This window comes from Pezoporus flaviventris, unplaced genomic scaffold (genome assembly GCF_033815535.1).
Source record: "Pezoporus flaviventris isolate CSIRO_AGI_PZ_B2104156 unplaced genomic scaffold, CSIRO_AGI_Pfla_v1 ptg000213l, whole genome shotgun sequence".
NCBI classification, from domain to species: Eukaryota; Metazoa; Chordata; class Aves; order Psittaciformes; family Psittacidae; genus Pezoporus; species Pezoporus flaviventris.
The window spans coordinates 671,139-691,310 of NW_026892761.1; the positions used below are offsets into that span (position 1 = coordinate 671,139).

The following is a 20,172-nucleotide window of genomic DNA, read 5'->3' on the forward strand; positions in this document are numbered from 1 at the left end:
ACAAAATCCTCCTCTGGGATGGTCGGACCATGGTTAACCTGGGGTTAGGAACGTTCACCAGCTCTGTGACAGCCCTGCCCCGGTGATGCAGTGTGAGGGGACCGGGCAAGCCAGCGGTGGGGGGGCTGGTGGCAGTTGTTGGGCTGCCAGAGGCCGGCGCTGTGATGTCCGTTCAGTCAGTCCCAGTTCTGCTGGGGTAATGCAGGGGCCGGGAGGAGCGCTGGGCTGGGGCCTTTCTGGTGGTTAGAGGCCAGAGCAGTGCCGCTGGCGTGTGCCAGGGCGATGCTGCTGCTCAGTGCCAGGAGCAGGACGTTCCTGCTGCCACCTCTCTGCCGCAGAGCTCTGTGAGGGGCAGGAGGTGTTTGTTATACAAAGCTTTAACCCTGGGGATGGGGAGAAAAGCCACGGATGCTCCCTGCATCAGTTCCCGTTCGGGTGTTGGCAGTGGATGCAGGTTTAGGCTCTGCTCTGGCTCTGCATGAGAAGCTGCCATCGCTCGTCAGTGTCTCACTCAGCCTGTGCCTGTCTGCTCTGTCCCCTGCAGAGTATGCGGAGAACATCGGGGACGGGAAGAACCAGGAGTTTCGGGAGAGTGAGCAGAAGCGGATCCTGGACCTCCTGGAGAGTTTCTGAGCCTCGAGGTCTTGGCACCTGGTTCTGCCTCTGCTGCCCCCTCCAGCCTGATTGCGCGATCAGTGATGTTTCCGTGAAACCGCTTCTATTAAAGACAGTTTGTTTTTCTTAACTCCTTTGTTACAAGCAGTCTGTGCGTGGGGATGTAGCCGTGGACCTTGTGGTGGGGCAGCTCAAAGGTTGTCCCCCGAGGCCAACCGCAGTGTTGGTGTGAAGCAGTGGAACAGTAGATGTGTTGGGGGGTAAGAGGAAGCCCAGGTAGCTCAGGAGACTGTTTGCAGGTGATTCTAGCCCCATACACTAAGAAAATGTACATCCTGCTGTACTGGCATAAACTGGGGGGACTCAGGTGTTGGTATGTGCCCAGGCCAGAGGCTCTTCAGTGGCAGAGGGGACCCAGAAGCCAGACCCACTGAACATCCCAAGGTAATCAAAGGTGAGTTTTGCATGGCCTAGGCTATGTCCCTGCTCCCGAGGGGATGCTGGAGTGACTCTATTGGGTTATACTCGGGGCTAGGAGGCAGGGTGCATAATCCATGACCTGACCAGACCCCACTGGCTGCCTTTTGTGGTCAGCCTCAGGTCTTGGCTGTGCTTGTCCTGTAGGAAACGAGTGTTGGGACTCTCGGGTCTGGATCGTCAGGGCAGCCCTAAGCTCCTGCAGAGGAGGGGACCCCTCTGGGGCAGCCTCTACCCACAACCCGGAGCTGCAGCAGGGCTGAGGGCCGGAGCGTGGTGGGGCAGACCCACAGCTCCTCCCATCGCCTCCCACACCGGCCACGGTGCTTTGGCTGCTGCTCCCAGCCGTGGCTTCACTGGGACAAGGAGCTGTGCATATTTTCCTGCATCCTCCTTTCTTGTGCTCGAGTTAATGAGTGTCATCAGGAGCCCCGGCGGCTCCGGCAGGCTGGGCCCTGCCTCATTTAGAGAGATTTGCATGCTGGCAGCACTCATTTTTTATCTCCAAGAAAAATGCACTGTCAGGGAAGCTGAGCGGCCGCTTCAGCCGCGGCTGCGGTGGCGCTGCCGGCCTGGGTGCTGCTGAGCGCTCCTGTTCAGGGGATCAACGCGGGGGTCGTGGCTTCGGCAGCCACCAAAGAGCTGCAAACCCACATTTTTGGTGCAGAACTTGCTGGAATTCCTCATTTCTTTGTTCTGTTTTCAACCGGAAAGGTGTTTTTTCCTCCCTTTCTCAGCTGTGCTCAGTGTTGTACTGGAGCCTGGGAGCTGTTGGCAGCACAGCCAATGGATTTGAGGTCAAAGCTGGGCTCTGGTCTTCCTCCTGGAAGAGGCGCTGTCCTTCCTCCCTCATGGTACCTGTGTGCCTCCAGAGCCAGAGGAGACGCTTGTGGGATGCAGGAAGGCAAAATGCCTGTGTCTACCTGAGCCCAACCGTCTGTGACAGACGAGGATGCTCCAGCTGCTGCTGTTGAATTAGAGCAGAGCTTGTTACTGCAGGTCAGCCTTTACAAGATGGATGATGAATTCTTCTCTCCTCCTCTCTCAGAGGGGAAAACCCCACTGGGCAAGGTTGGGATCCTCTGTGTGGTGGTCCCAGGGTGCCGGAGGGGCTGGAGCTCCCGGCCCCGTCTGGGATGCACAGAATGGGTCATCTTGGGCAAAAGAGCAGGAAAACCCATTCTGTGTCCCAAGGCAAGCTGGGGGCTGCTGGGCTGGGGGCTGTGTGGGCTCTGGCTCCAGCACCCAGGACAGGCAGGGGTCGGAGCAGCCCAGGACCATCCCAGCCCACAGCTCGGCCTCTTCAGCAGCATCATCTGCTGGGAAGCATTAAAGCATCACAGCTCCTGATGCTTGTGCTCAAAGAGATCCCTGGCTGTGCCCTGCGGTCACTGGAGCGTGCAGGGAGAGCCCATCCTTCACTGCAGCCCTCGCTGGGTTGTGTCTTGTCTCTGATTGTAAACAGGTTTGACTGAAGAGGTAAATGAGAAGTTAATTAGAAGGAACATGATTGATGAGCGCTGGGTGATGGGGAGGTGGGATACTTGCCCTCCAAGGGAAGGGGTTGGGGGTTGTTCTGCAGCTGGAGCATCGTGCTGTGCCCCTGCGCTGTCCCCCTGTCCCCTTCTCTGCAGAGGGACCTCAGGACATGGTGTTGGGGGCTCTGCTCCAACAGGAAGCTGGGAGCTGCCTGGGCTGAGGCTGGTTGTGGGCAGAGAAGGGTGAGAGTTGTGACTGAGGAATATCCCGACATCCCCGCAGAGAGACCCAGGCTGCACTGGATACACAGGCACTGTCAAAACTGGGAAACACGCCTTCAGCAGCACAAATAAGTCACCTCAAGCACTGATTGTTGGAGGGGGTTGTAATAATTCTTTCCTTCTAAGAGCTGGGTTTCAGGGGAGGCTTTTCTCATCTGGCCATAAATAACGTGGAGGGGAAGGGGCTGCTTTGGGGATTGTGTTTGTTGGCTGTCTTTACCTTTGATTATTGGTTTTGGTCCTTAAAACAATGGTTTGGAAAGAGGGAAATGGAATCCTGGACTGATTCGCAGCGGCGCCGGCATCTGGACCCTGCTGCTGGGTTCTGCAGGGCAGGAAGGAGCTGGAGCCAGGCGGGGCTTGTGCTCGGAAGGAAGAATTCTTTGTGAGTGATTTCTCCTGAGGTTTAGCCCCTCCTCATTGACCCCCCTTTGCCCTGGGACCCCCAGAGCTGCCCTGAGCTTCCCACTGCCCTCCCCCCGGGCTGGGACCCTCAGAGGCCCCAGAGCTGCTGCACTCAGTGCCCCAGGGATGCTCTCCCTGTCCTGGGGCCCGGTGCTCTCCCAGCCGGGTTCCCTCCACCCCAACCCCCCGGCCCCCCTCCCTGGTTCGTGTAGTGCGATGTTCGGTCAGTTTTGCTGTCCCGGCAGGGTTGGGTTGGGTTGGGTTGGGTTCACTCACCCCAGCCCCTGCGCTCCGCACCAGGGGCCCCACCGGGCGCTGTCTGCGTGGCTGTGCCGCACCGGGACGAGCGGTGGAGGAGGCTGCGCTGCTGGATGTCGGAGCTGTTGTTTTCCTGCAGCACGCACAGACCTTTGCGAATAATCTAATAATGCAGGAATGTCAAAGTCAGCAGTGGAAGGAAATCCTTTTATACAGGGCTTGTCGAGTCTCTAAACAAGTATCAGAAATGAGCTCGGGATCAGCACGGAGGGTGTTTATTCTGCCCATCACAGCGATGAACAGCAGCAACGGAGCTGAGTGCTGGCTCCTGGGCATGGGCACACCCCTGAGCCCGGCCCCATCGCTCATGGGGCTGCAGCAGCAGCCACCCCCGGGAGCTTCAGGGGCGTGAGCAGCAGGAACCGAAGCGCAATCGCTGTGCTGTGTTCAGAGCAGGGGGTGCTGAGCACCCCAGTGCTTCAGCAGTGGTGGCGTTTGGGTGCTTTTGCCTTCCCCGGATGCCTTAAGCTTCCACTGTCTGAAGCAAGCGCAGGCTTTGGGTTGCGTCAGGATGACCATGGGCAGCACTTGGCTGCCAGCAGGAGCAACAGCCCAGCCTGGTTTGTGTCTGGGTGTCCCTGTGGGTGCCACCAGGCTCGCTGTGGTGTTGCTGTGTGGAAACAGCCACCGGATTCCCCCATCTCGCCGGTTCCCACCCCGAGCAGAGCCACTGGCACGAGCCACACGAAGCAGTAGGCAGAAACCCTGGTGCTACCAGAGAGAAGGAGCATCTCATCCTTGAGTGAGCCTCTGCGGCCCTTGCTCTGGCTCAGGAGCCCTGCGGGGAGGCACCAACTTGCTCCAGCACAGCAGCAAGGGTGCACATAAGGGACCTCAGGTGCCTGCTGGGTCTGGAGCTGCGGGCTCTGCTCTCTCCTCCAGTGCAGCAGCTCCCTCCTCTCCCTGCCAGGCGCGTGGGGTCCATCAGGGCTGCGTGGCCGCTGCAGACAGCAGCTGCTCTGGGCCTTTCCGCTGAGGAATTAAATTGAGGAGGAAAATGGAACCTTCCGAGCGCACCCAAGCCACGCGGGCGCTTGGCTTTTGCCCGTCTGCCGGGCCCCTGCACAGAGCCCGTGTCCATTTGTCATCCTGCTGCCGTGGCAGAAAATCAGCTGGAAATGAGACCTAATTCAGGCTCCGCAGCTGGAGGTGTTCCCAGCTCCGAGAGGGATTTATGCTCTTTGCTTCCTTGTGCCATGATTTAACCATCCACGAGGAGACACTGGAGGATCCTGGCAGGTTCCTGCCCTGGAGGTGCAGCCTCAGCTCCTGCCACTCCTTGGGCTGGGGCTGTGGGACCTGGAGCAAGGAGCCCTGCCTGGGACACCCGGTCCCCCCACTCACCCCGCTCCCCTCACTGGCCGGTAGCAGGGGATGGGCCAAGGGCCACACAGCACCGGGAGGCTGGGCTGCCCCGACCACGGCTCCTGCTTGGCCTCGGCTGCTCTTCCTGTTGCGCTTGACCCTGTGCATGGAGCCCGTATTTTGGGGTGTGGGTTTTTTGCCCCACCCACGTGACTCTGGGCTCAGTTTCCAGCCCAGATCCGCTCCAGGCGATTTCCCTTGGGAAGCTGGGGCCCTTCATTGCTGTTGCTCTCCTGCTGTCCCAACGTGGGGTCCTCTGAATTCAACCAGCCACGGCTGTGAGTGCTGTTATGGCAGCTTCCTCCTTCCCCCTGCTTTTAACTGCAGAGGGAGTAACGAACTCGGGCAGAGATCGATGCTCTCCTCTGCTCTGGGCTTTATTCTACAGGCAGAAGCTCTGCAGCAGGTAGAACTTTGAACCCGGGGGTCTGTACTGCGGGTATGAGGCAGCGCAGCTCCTGCTGCTGGGCACAGCTGGGCTCCTCCTGCCCGTGTGCTGGAGCCCGGCTGCAGGAAGGGTGAAGGCACAGTTTGTATTTTCAAGTCTGATTTAAAGGATCGCTTTGCCACAAGCATCTGTCATCATATGGCAGAAAACACCTGAAATAATCTGATTTTTACCGTTTATCTGGAGCTCAGACACCCTTCAGGCTGCCATACGGCGCGCAGATAACACCGTGTGTGTGTGTGTGAGAGAGAGAGAGAGAGGGCTGCGCTGCGCTCCCAGCCCATGTTTATGCTTTTAGACTTCAAAATAGGTGCGAATGGTGCAGGCTGTGGTGCCGCGGTGCTGGTGTCGGGGTCACGGTGCTGGGGTGCCACGAGCCGTGGGGCCGGGAAAGGCCGGCGCTGGTGCTGGGTCTGGCCTCAAGCTTTGAGTGGCTGAAGGGCAGCGGGCACCGTGCCCGTGGCATTTCGGGGCAGGAGCTGGTTTGCCGGCCCTGTCCCGGTGCGGTTACACGGAGCAGCCCCTTCGCCCCCGCCCGGCTCCGGCCGAGGGCTCTGAGCCCCTGTGTGCCCCCTGTCCCGAGGACACGAGCCCTGGTACGGGGGGGGGGGGGGTTATAACAAATGCACCCGCGGCCGGTGCCGGGGGGAGCCCCGCGAGGGTCCCCGGGGGCCCTGCTGCCGGGCACCGCACCGGGCACCCCCCACCCCGGTGCCCACCCGGGCCCCGCTCCCCGCCCCCGCCGGGGGCGCCGTGCCCGGGGCTGGGGGGTCCCGGGGGGGTCTCGCGGCCCGGCCCCGCCCCGCGCAGTTTAAGAATGAACCGTGGGAAAAACTTCGTGTGTGCGCGCGGGGCCGGGATCCCTCCGCCGGGCGGGGGAGGCTCCGGGCTGAGCCGCGGCACCGCCTCGGCGCGCGGCGCCCTCCGCGCGAGAGAAGAGCTCCGCAGCGCGGCGGCGGCGGGACCGCGGCGCAGCCCCGGGGACACGGCTCGGCCCCGCGGCAGCGCCGGCCCCGGGACGGCGGCGCCCGCGGCACCATGGGCGGCCTGGGCCTGGCGCTGGGGATCCTGCACTACCTGGGGCTCTACCTGCAGCTCGGCGCCGCCTCCCGGCACCCCCCGTGGGACGCCCCGGCGGCGGGCAGCGGTGAGCGCGGGCGGCGGGCAGGGAGCGGGGCTCGGCTGCCCCCGGGGGTGGCGGGAGGCGGTCGCAGGGCGCGGTGCCACCGGTGCCGTCTCGGGGGCCGCGGGACGGGCGGCGGGAGGGGGGGAAGAACCCGGGGTCCGCGCTGGGCTCCGCCGCCGGCGGCAGCTCCGCGGCGCCGTTCGCGGCGGCGGCGGCGGCTCCGGGAGCGGGAGGCGGCCCGGGCGAACCGGGGCTGGGCTCCGCCGCTCCCGTCCCTGGGGCCCGGGGGGCGGCCTCTGCCTCCGCCGCTGCGCTGCCAAGCCCGGGGCTTCGCACGGTGCGACCCCCTGCACAGCCGTGCACCCCCCGTGCATCCCCGTGCATCCCATGCACCCCCCGTCCATCCCCGTGCATCCCCGTGCATCCCATGCACCCCCCCGTGCATCCCCGTGCATCCCATGCACCCCCCGTGCATCCCCGTGCATCCCATGCACCCCCCGTGCACCCCCGTGCATCCCATGCACCCCCCGTGCATCCCCGTGCATCCCATGCACCCCCCGTGCACCCCCGTGCATCCCATGCACCCCCCGTGCATCCCCGTGCATCCCATGCACCCCCCGTGCATCCCATGCACCCCCCGTGCACCGCCGTGTGCTGCCACCCGCCCCTGGCAGCGGGAGCCACTCTCCAGTCTTCTGTTCCTGCTCTGCCGACTCCGGTGCTCGGTGCCCCAGCGGGTCGGTGGCTCCGTGGTGCTGCCAAGCCTGGCAGGGTCCAGCCGGGAGCTGGGATGGAGTCGTTCTCTGCGCCCCTGTCTGAAACACTCTCCCAGCCAGGGGTAATTCCCACCCCCGGGGCACGGAGCAGGTGACAGGAGACAACCCCCCCTTGGGAAGAGCACCGAGACCCTCCTTGCTCCCTGCAGCTGACACGGGTGGGTTTAAATCTGAGCCCCAGCAGAGGGCACAGGGTGCTGGGTGCCTTTGCCCCCATTGCAGCCATTCCCGTCACAAGGCTCCGGGGCTGCGGCCTGTGGCTGGAGCAGCTCCCTGCCCCGAGGAGCCTCCAGGCTCGCCAGGCCCTGGTTCCCACGGGAACACAGTGCCTGGTCCAGCGGGTACCCGCCTGTCTGGGCAGGGATGCTCTGCCTTGTGCTGGGGGAGGAATGCAGGAGGATTTCTGGACCTGCCGGCCTGGCGTGCCGGAAGGAGATGTGGGCAAAGAGCCTCCATTAGCCGCTGCTGCTCCCCTCAGAAATTCAGCAATAGGCAAATAAATAGTGAAATGGTCGCTGAGAGGGAGCAGGGAGCCAAGGAGAAGAAATATTCTGGGAGGGCGAGTGCACTTCAGAGCCACATTACAGCTTGCTACTATGAGCAGTTCTGCAGCAACTCACTTAATCACAACAGAAACCTTTATTAACGATACTGAAAAGCAGTGAATAAGTGGGTCATGTATAATAAGCCGTTTGTGTTCAGTAGGTGAATACCAATTTGATAAAAGCTGTGTGTGTTGAAAACCTGTATAAATCGCTGTTTAGCCTATCAGAGATTGATCATTTCATTACTCGCTGGTGGAGCTTCTCCTCCATGCGGGGCAGGAGAGAGGCCGGGGATGATGGGATGGATTCATCTGTGCTCAGTGGGGCCGGTGGGGCCCTGCCAGGCTCTGCCCGCTGCAGGCAGTGCCAGGAGCTCACTGGCATCTCTGCCTGGTGCAGGCGACCAGAGCAGCCTCTGCAGCCTGGCCCTGCCATCGCTGTTACCTGTATCCTGCCCACAGCAGATGCAGCGAGGGAAGGGGCTGGGAGCCGTGTGCTCTGCAGGCGGCCGAGGCAGCTCCACGCTGCTGCTGGGCAGGCGGGAGCCATGGGCAGGCGGGCTGCTGCCAAGGGACAAAGTCTCGGTCAGGGAAAGTCCTTTTCCTGCCCCCACGGGGAAGGCTCTGACACGAGCGAGGATGGAGCGAGGATGGGCTCCGTCTGCCCTGCTGCCCTGGAGGAGCGCCTGAGCCGCAGGCTCCTTCCTCACCATCCATCCCTCCCCTGCCCACAGCGCTGCCTCTGCTCTGCTCTCCCCTCCTCTCTCGTCTCCGCTCTCTGCTCAGGCTGGCGCCTTCAATTATTCATGCCCCCCATTGCAGAGCCTCTGCACGCTGGGCTGGTGCCATCGCCTGCGAAGCGGCGCTGCCTGGGAAGCTCCGGCCGGCTCCCGGCACAGGGCAGGGGCCGCCGCTGGGTGAGCAGCTGGAGCAGCGGCGGCTCCGTCCCCGCATCCTTCCTGAGCACCGGCGTCTCACCGGCCCTGGGGCCGCGGCTGGGGCTGGGGCTGGAGGGAGCCTTGGCTCCCTGGGGCGCTGCCCTTCTCCTTCTCTCACACCCGATGATTATTCTATCAATTACTTTCATCAACACTTTGCATTCTGCCGGATTTTTTCATGCTTCCTGGTGGGAATTCTCCACCCGATGTGTTTTTCCTGCTGCTGTTCGTGCAGTCATTCAATGCAATTACTTCTGACACTTCTCCTCATCAAATGTCTGTGCTTTCTTTTCCCTTGAAGAGGCTGACAGACGATGGGCCAGACACTGGGAATTATTACGTTAGGACAGTGACAGCTAATTTTAATCATAACGTTCCTGGTGAGTGAGGCAGCAAATCACACGGCCGGGGCAGCTGCACGGGGCCGGAGCCACCAACAGCACCAGGACAGGGATGGGGACCTGTCACTGGGATTCTGGTTCATGGAGCAGGAAGGACTCACCTGCCTCGGGGTGGACAGCCCTTCCCAGCCCACCCGACGATGGCTCTGGGTCCGTCTGAGCTCTTCTTCATGGCCATTTCCTTGCCTGTGGGTCCATCTCCCGCCTGGCTCTCTCCTCCCCAGGGCACCCAGGGAGCACCCCACCACACTGCGGTGGGTGCGTGGCCAAGTACTGGGTCGTTGGCTGGACTTAGCTGTGCCAGATGTGTTGGTGCCATGCACCGTGTGCTCCAGATGCAGCTGGACCAGGATGATCCCATGGGTAGTGGGGTGGGCAGAGCCAGGTAGGAGGGTGCTGTGCCCATGAGAACCGGGAGCTGCTGGCTCTGTGGTATGGGAACCAGCACCATGCGTGGTGTGGGCAGCGCTGCCAGTGCTGATGGCTCCTGGTGCTGGGCATGAGGCTGGGGGTGCTGATCTGCAGTGAAGCAGAGCTTCCGTCTGCCCCATGCCGGTTCCTGCCTGCTGCCAGGTTCCCTGCCCATTGGGAATCATCCCCTGGCAGAGACCAGCACCAGTGTGAGTGGTGACTGCAGGGCGCTGCCGGCGTCCCGCCAGGAGCTGCTCCAGCAGCCGGTTTGAGGGGTCACACTCTCAAATAGCTGCCCCAGGAAAACTGCGGTGCCCTCGGGAGGGGATTGTCCGAGTCGGGAGATGGAGCTGGGAGCCCCTTGCCCGGGCAGCTCCTGGCAGCCGGGGCCGGGTCTCTCCCTGCCGTTCTGCTGCCTGGGCAGCGGGAGGGCGACGGTGAACGGATGGGAACATCCGCGGGTTTCAAGGTGAATTCGAGCTCCCCGCAAGGTGAGCTCCGGCCTCACGCAGCCGCTCGGGGGGTTTGGTTTCATTTACGCTGCAAATTTGAGCTAATTCTGCTGCTAATGTGACAGTAAATAGGGGCAGAGAAATGGCGCTCCCGGCCCCGCCGTGCCGGCGCCCGCGGGGCTCAGCCTCACGCTTCTCCTGTGATGGCAGCATTGCCAGAGGGGAGCAGGGCTCCCGCGGAGCCGGATGGATGCTGGATCCAGCCCTGGTCTCATCCCGTCCCTGCCGGCTGCTCCCTGCCAGAGCCGCCTGCCCTGCCCTCCCTGGTGCCCCCGGCCGCTCTGTTCATGCCCCGGTTTGTGGCCACGATGTGATTCTGGTGACCAGGGGTCAGCATCCCTGCGCCAGGCTTGTCAGGAGGAGCTGCATGCCCAGATGTTAACCTGCAGACGGGAAGAGGAGGGAGGAACAGCAGTGCCAGCAACCCCCGTGTCCAGCGGCAGCCAGGCTCCTGCTCCTGGATCCATCCAGGGGGATGCCTCCTGCGCCTTCGCCTCTGCCAGGGAGGATGGAGGCAGGTCTGGGTGTTGGTGGGGACCCGCTGGCCTGGGCATGGCTGATGACAGCGCCTGGGGACAGGCTCCATGGGGGCTTGAGGTGCCCCTCGCCCCAGGGCTGCAGAAGCCGCTTCCAGAGCCGCTTCCTTCCGGCAGTGCCTCACGGCACCATCCCACTGCCGGGGAGTGGAGAGGGGGCTGCCAGAGCGAGAGGCTGAGCCCACATTGTCCATGAGAGTCTTGGCTCCCGGAACCGTGATAAACCAGGAATTACGGTGGAGGGGGGAATAAACCACGTCTGATCACAGCCCATGGCACAACAGCGGCAGCCGGAGGGAGGGACAAGGGGCGGCAGAGGCTGATCCGGTGACACGGTCCTGCACCCGCCTGCCCAGGGCTGCCTCCTCCTCCTCGTCCACCTCCCCTGGAGCCAGGGGCTCCCCAGCCTCCCCCAGCCCTGCCTGGCCACTCCTCCAGCCCAGCCGTGGCTCTGCCAGGGGCTGCTGTGCTGTCAGGCAGAGAAAGGAGCATCTGCCTGACCAGTGCTGCGATGGTTCGGTGGGGTTCACAGCTCAGAGCAGGCGTGGGCACGAACCGGGTGACTCAGAGGCATTTGCGAATGTCCAATCCCTATTTAACCACCCTCCAATCCATGTTTACACAAACGCCGACCCCAGTGCATGCCCACGGCCCTGTTTAAGTTGCGGTTGTTGCAGCTGGTGTCTTGGGGAGGCTGAGAAAGGCAGCACGGCCCCTTGCAAGGCTGCACCAAAGCTGGGCAGTGAGCAGGGTCCTGGCCAGGCTCGCAGGGGCTGCATGGCTTCATGTGCTCCAGGGGCTGCAGGGGTCCAGCGCAGGGGCCGGGCCGTCATTTCCAGGCGCTGGGGTGATGGACAGCCTGGCACAGGCTGGGGGGGGGCACCCATCCCCTGCCACCCTCCTGCCCTTGCCGTGCAGGGCCATGGCAATGAATCCTGCCTGCGTGGGGAGGAGAGCAGCAGCCTCTATATCTCCGGTTTATGAGAGCACCAAGCTGTCCCAGCAGGCGTTTTCAATTGTTTATCTGTGTTTCCCCGTTGAGTTCATTTTATTTCCCCTGATTTTTGTTTCCTGCAAGATTTATTGATCCTGATTTTCCCAGTTTATGACAGGTACCAGGCCATAAAGCACGCGGCAGCCAGCCCAGCACCGGCCCCCCTCCTGCCGCCAGGATGCGGCACCAATGGCAGCAGTGGGGAGAGGGATGGTTCTGAGCAGCTCCAGCACCAAAGCCCCATCCTAGCAGCGGTGCCGCGGGGACCCGGCTCTGTGCCCAGCCATGGGGCTGCTCATTGCCCCACCACGTTCCGCTCTCATGGGGGGGACTGTCCTGATGTGGATCCGGGGCTGGCGGTGGCCCCGTTGCCCCTGATCTGGGTGTCCTAGGGCGGCTGCTGGGGTGTCCCTTGGCACTGGGGTCCTGGAGCCCCTTCCCGCAGAGGAGCCCTGTGTGGGAAGCTGGGATGGAGGGAGCGGGCAGTGAGGCGGAAGGGAAGGATAAAGAGCCGGGATGCGCAGGGAGGAAGGGACCGGCCTCACCTTCCCCCTGCTGTCAGACCCTGCTGTCCATCCATCCATCCATCCATCAGCAGGCGCTTGATGCCTTGTCTGTCCCGAGTTCCCAGCGTGTCACTCACAGCTGCGGCCCTGGGGAGGCGAGGAAGGGCTGGGGGGGATCAATGGGGTTCACGGTTCCCGGGGTGCTGGGGGGGGGGGGGGGGGGGGGGTGTCCAGGCAGCTCCACCGGTGGGACCTGCCCTGCTTTGGCTGTGCTCTGGGGTTAATTAATACACGCGCTTCCCAATTAAAACCTGAAAGGAAGGAGGCGCCTGATTCAATCAGGCCTTTTCTCTGCTCGGCTGCCAAATCCCATCAGTGGGACCAGGCTTTAATTCAGAGTAACCTGGACAGGGCAGAAGCTCTCTGGCCATTGCCCCTGTCTGGGCTGGTGCAGGCTCTGCCAGGACCCTCTGGCTTTGTCCATTGCTCCTGCCACTGGGAATCCCGCGGAGGAGAACCCCCATCCCGGGCTGGGGCTGGGGAAGGGTGGGTGAACGTTGACTGGAGGTGCCTTTGCCACGTGCCGGGCAGTGCCGGACCCTCCTGCCCTTCCCTCAACCCCTGGTGCTGTTCCCAGTCGGATCCCCCCGGCACAGACACCCCCCCCCCGCCCCTGCCGGCTGCTGGTGCTGGGTCCTGGGCAAAGGGGCTGCAGGATCCGTGCTGGGAACCCGGCGGGAGCCCCAGGGTGGTGGGAGCCTTGTGCTGGGTATTTCCCTCAGCTCCCCTGCTAAGATGGATTAAAGGGAAGTGATAAGTATAGGGGATTTCATGCGGCCGGAGGGACCGGGAGATACCGAAGGTATTAACTTTTCCGTCTGGGCTGATAGTAATTCTTTTTCAGAGGGGATCAGGGCTTGGTGGGAAGCTGCGCGCTGCTTCCGAGCGGGCCTGGGTCCCGGGGGGCTGTGATGGCACCGCAGGGACCTGCGTGGTGGCTGTGAACCGGCAGTGCCGGTGGCACGAGGTGCCTGGCGAAGGTGCGAGGGCAGATCCAGCAGGACCCTGTCCCAGCCCCACCTCCTCTGCGGCCAAAACAGCATCAGGGGCACGGGGGGCTCTGGCAGCCCCGGGCTGGCTGTGCTGGTGCTGGAGGCTCAGCCCCGTGCCCGTGCCGTGCCGCGGAGAGCCTGCCGCAGGCTGTGGGGATGCATTTGGCAGTGACCCGCGCGCTGGGGCCGTTGTTACAGAGGAGCAAGGATCCCTCCAGAGGAGATGAAAAGAATTCTAATTACATCTCCGAACAATATTTGTTTTGAGCAAGGAAAACAAACCGTATGGCATGTGGGAGAGTGTTTGAGGCCGCGTTAAACAGGGATTTGTTTTTCATTTGTGCTCTGATCTAAGCGGATGCTGTATTCAGCATCCGAGGTGCACTGGGGCCCTGTCACCCTGGGGCAAGGTCCCAGGGGGAGGTGGGGGGGGGACTCAGAGGCTTCTGCTCCCTCCCTTTCCTGCCACCGCCCCTGGCAAAGGGTCGGGGGCTGGGTCTGTCTGCCCTGGATGGGTCCTGGTGCTCCTGGTGGCCCTGCTCGCATGGGCGGTGGCATCATGCGCCCCTTGCTGTGACAGTGGCACATCCCCGCAGCCCTCGCTCTGTCTCCTGCAGCCCTCTTCACCGAGACCCCCCACGACATGACGGCGCAGGCGGGCGAGGATGTGGAGATGGCGTGTTCCTTCCGCGGCACCGGCTCCCCCTCCTACTCCCTGGAGATACAGTGGTGGTACGTCCGCAACCACAAGGACTGGGCAGACAAACAGACGTGGGCTTCCAACCAGGTAATGCCCCTCGTCCTCCCCATCCAGCAGCAGCAGTGAGAGGCAGAGCTCTCATGGGACTTCCCTTGCAGCAGCATTTGAGGCTCAGGGGGGTCCCTGTCCTGCAGCAGCAGCAGCACTGACTGGTCCTGCAGGACCATGTGTGGGGTGCACAGCATCCCGCTGCACTGAGGATGCTCCAGTGCACAGGGCTGGGCTGTCCTGGCCACCCTTTCCAGTTATCCCACCCCTGGGGACTGACCCAGGCAGAGGCTTTGCCCTGGTGCTTTTGCCTTCTCCCATCTCATCACAACTGCCCTTGCGTCCGTCCCATCCCTGCATCCTCCCCCTCCAGCCCTCCCTTGTTTTCCCTATTTCTGTGTGTACTGGTCTCGGCAAACAGCTGTCTATTTCTCTTTCTGTTCACACAGAGATAAGGGCCAAATAATGGGAAGGCAGCTTTAGGTATTTTAATGAGCCTTTATTACTGTGTCTTTGGCAGAGCTGCTGCTGGTATTACCATAAATTGAGCAGCATCCGCGAAGCTGCCGCTGGCTCAGAGCTGCCAGGGGCTGCAGGGCGAGGGTGGTTGGAGCGGGCATCGAGCCCAGCCCAGGTCATGGGGAGCACCCACTGATGGAGCTGGATGCAGTGGGGACCCACGGGCAGGCACCCTGTGTCCTCCAGCCACTGAGGTGCTCCCACCCCTTCCCATGGGCCTTGTATGGCTCCCACCTGCCCAGGGTGCCCGAGTTTGCCAGGGCTGAGCAGCCCCTTCTCCCTTCCCCTTCTCCCTTCTCCTCCTCCACGGAGCAGCCACCCCGGGCTCCTGCCTCCTCGCAGCCGAGCTGACGGTTTCTCTTCCCTCTCTGGTCTCTCCCATCCCGCTCTTCCAGCACCTGAAAGCTTCGCCGCAGGAGGAGCCTGGGAAGGACGCGACTAAAATAAGCGTGAGTGGGGATAATGGCTCCTGCAGGGCCGCCGGCAGCGGGATGGGAGGGTTCCTGGTGCCCGGCGCTGCGCAGGGCAGGGGAGCAGGAGGGTCCCCAGGGTTGGTGTCCGTGCGAGGCCGGTGCCCCAGACAAGGTGTCCTGGGGCTGGGGGGTGTCAGGGGCCCCCGGCACTGGGGGCTGCAGCCTGGATGTGAGCCCCGACCGGCTCCTGGAGGCATCTCAGGGACACGCTGACGCTGAGGAGAAAATGAATCTAATTTAGTCAGGGACTGGCATCCCAAAGCCCTCCGGGTTCCCGTGAGCAGGATGAGGAGACGCTCCTCTGTTGCTGGCAGCATGACCCCCCCCGGCCCTCCCAACCTTGGGGGGCTCTGTGCTTGGGGGTGCCACTGAAACAGCAGCATCAGAAGGTGCTTCCCACCCTCCTGCTGCAGGCTCTTCATTCACCCTTGCAGAGCACAGGGGGTCCCCACGGCAGGAGGGGTGAGGCGGGCGCTGGGCTCGGCTCAGCTCCACCGCTGTGCCCGGTGCTGCCGATGCGGGTGCGGTGTAACCGGGGGTATCTGAAGTGCTCGGGGTGCAGCAGCTCTGCTGCCTCCTGCAGAGCCAGCGGGAGGCGTGGGTGTCCAACCGGCTTCGTTCTGTTGTTTTAAACGTCCCTGAGTCTGAAGTGTTTCCAAACGGAGGCGATGAATGACCATGGGCAAAGGCACCACGAGCCCCTCTGATAAACCCCACGTTACAGCCACAGCAGCAAGTGACTGAGAGCAAACGGCAGTGCCAGGCGGTGCGAGACGATGTAAATCGCACAGAAACAGCCGCGTCGGGCAGCCCTGGGCCAGGCTTCCTCTGCCAAAACACACTTGGCGCTGGAGAGGCCGGCGCCGGCTCTGCCCAGATGTGGCAGCAGCAAACACCACGGGTCTGGGTTTATTTCCCACCTCATCTTGCATTCTTTAACCCGTTTTGGTGCTGAGCGCGGCACGTTGGGGGCTGAGCTGGGGCTGGGCACTGCTGTGTCTGTCTGGCCTGACCAGCGCGGGGGTCTCTCAGGGCAGCAGGAAGCCACAAGCATCACAACAGGTCATAAACTCATCCCTGCCGTGGCCGAGGCGCGGGCTGAGGCTGGGGAGCTGCGGGGCAGGGCTCCAACAGGAAACTGGGCTTTTCTTGCATTAGTTCTGAACTTCCCCCCCGTCCACCTCGGTGCCTCCTGGCTCTGCTGACACGAAGGTGTTTTCTGAAGCTCCTTCAGCACCCAGCTCACTCACACCAGCACCCACTCATCTCCCCCAGCGCACAGCCCCTGCCCCATCCCGGGCACGGCTCGGAGCCTGCCTTGGCCTGGGCCCTCTTTCTAAACACCATAAAATCTTCAGCTAACAAACGCAGCGGCGAGCAGAAAAATGGCCTTTGCCGTCCGGCGTGATTATAGGGAACAGAGGCAGGGGCCTGGGGCCGGTCATAAATGTGATTTATTGACCTAGCCCAGCAGCAGCCCCGGCTCTGGCGAGCGAGTGAGTCTTAAATTTCATGGGGTGATAAATACTGAGAGCGAATCAATTTGGTAGGAAAGCTAATTACCGGCGCGGATGCGCATCGATCCCGAGCCCCCCGCAGGGACGGCGTCACCCCGGCGTCCGGGGTCCCCCACCTTTGCCACGTCCCCTGGGACCCACGGAGGGGGCGCTGCGCTGGGTGTCAGCGGGGGTCCCCACGGGCGCCTGACCCCCGTGTGCCCGCCGCAGGTGGTGAAGGTGGTCGGCAGCAACATCTCCCACAAGCTGCGCCTGTCGCGGGTGAAGCTGGAGGACGAGGGCACGTACGAGTGCCGGGTGATCGACTCCAGCGACGGCCAGGCCCGGCACCACAAGGTGAAGGCGTACCTGCGCGTGGAGGCGCCGGGGGGCACGGGGCACCCCCAGGACACGCAGCCGCATGGAGCAGCGCTGCCGGAGCCCGGCTCGGGGCACGCTCACCACCACCACCACCACCACAAGGCCGGGAAGGAGCTGAGGAAGCGCTCGGCGGACGCCTCCTGCGCGCTGTAGGCGGGCGGTGCCGGGGGGACGCCGCAGCCCCCCCCCATGCCCCGGACTCAGCGGAGCCCTCGGGGGTCCCGTGCCCCTGCCAGAGACTGGCCCCGCCGCCCATCTTGCCCATCGACCCCCTCGCCCTCCTCCTCTTCCTCCCGCCGGCCAGCACCGGGTCGGTCTCTTCCCCAGCCCCGTGGTGCAGCGGCGCCAGGGCTCGGTGCGGGAGCAGGACCGTGTCCATGACAGGGGCATCACTGGGGCTGGTGATGGTCCCCATCCCACTGGTGCCATGTGGGGGTGCCCTGCTGTTTGCTGCCACCGCGGTGCCACCGGCCGCTTTGTGCCCCAGCTTTGGTGCCCGGTGGAACCCCTCTGCCTGTGGGACCCTCCCTGCCCTCCCTCGTGCTTCGCAGAAACCTCCTCCTGTTCCCGTAGGAGCCCCGGTTTAGTTGCTCTGCTCAGCCCCGCTCTGTGTATAAGTTCCAGCATCCATCTTACAGACCACGTGAATCACCTGCCCCTGCCCCTGCCTGCCCCAGAGCTGCCCCAGCGCATCAAGGCTTGAGCTCAGCAGAGAAGGACGGTGCAGCATGCTCCCGGCACGCTCCCGGCACGGCTGTGGTGCCATGGGCTGTGCCGCGCGTTGCCCAGCCAGGCACTGCCGGCGGCCCCCATGTGAGCTGTGCCATGGGAGCTGGCCCCGCTTTCACACATTGCTCCTCCCGGCCCTTTGCATTCCATGGAGGAAGGGGGGCTTTGGCCACGAGCCCCATCCGCCCTCGCTCTGTCCCCACTGCCCGTGCCGGTGCCGCTTGGCTGAGCATCCCTTCCTCCTGTGCCACAGCACCGCACTGGCCTGGGCCACAGGCTCCGCGTGGCTGCCAATGGCACGTGGGCAAATGCCACTGCTGGGGATGGGGCTGTGGGGAGGGATGGGAGGGCCCCGGTGTCCCTGCCAGGGTGCTGGGTGCTGCTCCCTGCCACACCAGACCTGCTGCAGCTAATAAAGCTCTTTAAACGAAGCCTCTGTGGGTCTGCGGTCTCTGTGCCTGGCACAGGGAGGGGAGGTGGCTTTGGCACTGTCTTGGCTAAAAGGCACAGTTGGGGCTGCCCCTGGGGCTGGTGGGCTGGGGGCAGTGGGGATGGGATGGGATTGGGGTGTGGGTGATGATGTTCGTCATCACCTGCAGCTGAGGGGTCAGAGCATTTAAAAGCTGCAGCTGGGGAGCTCCACCTCCTGCTCTGCTCTGGCTGGGAGTGGGGTGACGCTGCCCCACGGGTGCAGGACACAACCAGGTCCCAGGTGAGCTGGGCCTGCCCCACACCATGGCCATGGGGCGCTGGGTGCTGTGGTGAGGCTGGGCGGGCTGCTGGGGTCTGGCCCCTCTGTGCTGTTGGGCACCAGCTTCAATCCCTGCCTGGGCACCAGAGCAAAGCCTCGTCTCTGGCCAGGCAGGAGGCTGGGTCCCTGCAGTGGGGTGCTGGGGGCTGCCCCTGGGTCAGGCTCTGCTCTGGGTGAGGAGCTCCCGGCAGTGGCAGCGCTGACTCGGCCCCATCTGCCGGGAGCCCCCCGGCTGCTTTGCGGTTCATTGCTCCCTGGGGCTCGGCAGCGCTCCCCTCGCCTCGCCTCTGCTTTGCTCATCTGAAGCCCTTTGTCATGGGTTAGAGTAACAAAAGCACCGGCCGCTGCCCGGGGGCTGGGGACGGGCACGGCGCTGCTGGTGACCGCGGCGAGAGCCACCGAGTCCCTTGCGCCCGGCCTGGCTCCCAGCTGCAAAGCCCGGTCCCGGCGGAGCAAGGGGCACCGGAGGCGGGGAGGGGAGCACGCAGGTGCTGCCAGGAGGGAGGGGTTCGGGGGCTGCAGGGCAGGGGGGCTCTTGGTGGCAGCTCTGCTTTGCCACAGGCAGCCACAGCCGCGGGGCTTGGGCTGCGCTTGGGTTCCCGGTCAGGGACCCGCGCCCCGGGGGAAGGAGGGGAGCGGGAGGCGCCGTCTGCCTTGGAGGGAAAGGAAGAGCCGGGCTGCGCTGGGGAGGGTGAGAGGCTGCAAATCACCTCCAGTGGCGAGTAAACAAACCGCTGTGTGGAGGAGTCACCTGCAGACCCCAGAGGCGAGCTTTAAAACGAACGGGTTTTATTAGCAGAGATTAATTTTGCCGAGTTTAGGGGAAATTTTGGCGTTGGAGCCAAAGGAGAGGGACCTGCGGGACGTGTGAGCAGGACCCAGCACCCCCGTTGGCAGCACCTGACCCACGGGCTGTGTGTGGGGCTCTGCCCTGGGTCTGTGTGTGCAGGAGGTGGCTGGACACGGGTTTCTCTGCCCCTCATCCCTGGGGAAGATGCTTGGAGCAGCCCCGCTCCCTGCCCCTGGGGAGGGCTGAGCCCCTGTGCAGCCCCTCCAGCTCCGCATCCTCCAGGGCATTGAAGGTGCTCAGTGGAGCTGGGCACCCTCCGCACCCTGGGTGCTGCCCCAGCTCGGTCCCTGGTCCTGGCACGTTGGGTGCTGCTCGGGTGCCTGCCGTGGGGAAGGGGGTTCGGGCAGGGCAGTGGAGCAGCCCCCGGCTCGCTTGTGAACGGGCTGAGCTTAATATGCAAGTCACTGCTGGGGAGGAACCAGCCTCATGAAAATGCCATTTCCACGCAGTCGCTCTTCTGGCCATTATCCTGCTTCAGACAAAAGCAATTTACTCTGCCTGTAATAAAGCAGGGGTGATAACGAAGCTGAGGAGAGCCGTGACAGGCGGCTGTGACGGCGGCGCCGGGGGGGTCCGGGAGAGCCGTGACACCGGATGAGGGCACCGGGGGTCTTGGTGCAGTTGGTTGTGCTGGGGCCCGGATGGGGGGGGGGCTTGTCTCGGTGCAGGTGAATCCAGAAGGATTCTGCTTCCCAGAGGGACCAGCTCACACCACCAGCAGAGGGTTGGCGTGAGCACATGAACCCGAGGGGTGAGCTCCACTAAGTGCTACAACCCCCAAAACCCTGTGCCAGTCCTGGGGTGCTCTGGAGCCTAAAGGTTTCCTCTCCCACCTCTCCCGTCTTCCCATCAGCTCAGCTCTGCGGGGCACCTCTGTGCAAAATCCAGCCCCGTGTTAAACAGTCGGCGTGTGTATCCACAAAGCATGAAAGGGCAGAAGCTGAGCTGCAGCCCTGTCCTAGCTGCTAAAAAGCCATCCATTTGTGTGTTTCCTGGAGGACCAGCCCCCTTGGTTCCAACCATCAAGACACGTTTTGGATG

At 63.3% G+C, this 20,172-nt stretch overlaps 2 protein-coding genes across 3 annotated transcripts in view; both read left to right on the forward strand.

Moving 5' to 3' along the window:
- Positions 1 to 684, forward strand: part of CTNNBL1 (catenin beta like 1) — a 42,664-nt gene extending 41,980 nt beyond the window's left edge. Inside the window, exon 16 of the mRNA XM_061441927.1 lies at positions 545 to 684. Coding sequence (XP_061297911.1) covers positions 545 to 633 — 89 coding nt within the window. The 3' untranslated portion in view covers positions 634 to 684. The remainder of the gene's footprint in view (positions 1 to 544) is intronic.
- Positions 685 to 6,314: 5,630 nt separating this feature from the next.
- Positions 6,315 to 17,436, forward strand: VSTM2L (V-set and transmembrane domain containing 2 like). Of its 2 annotated transcripts, none has more exons than XM_061441527.1 (4): positions 6,315 to 6,535; positions 13,781 to 13,971; positions 14,847 to 14,900; positions 16,652 to 17,436. In XM_061441527.1, the coding sequence occupies exons 1-4, from the start codon at positions 6,427 to 6,429 to the stop codon at positions 16,952 to 16,954; spliced, it is 657 nt and encodes a 218-aa protein (XP_061297511.1). In that variant the 5' UTR covers positions 6,315 to 6,426; the 3' UTR covers positions 16,955 to 17,436. The 2 variants fall into 2 exon arrangements, with proteins under 2 accessions (XP_061297511.1, XP_061297512.1); XM_061441528.1 differs by having other exon boundaries at positions 6,316 to 6,535; positions 13,802 to 13,971.
- The last annotated feature ends 2,736 nt before the right edge of the window (positions 17,437 to 20,172 follow it).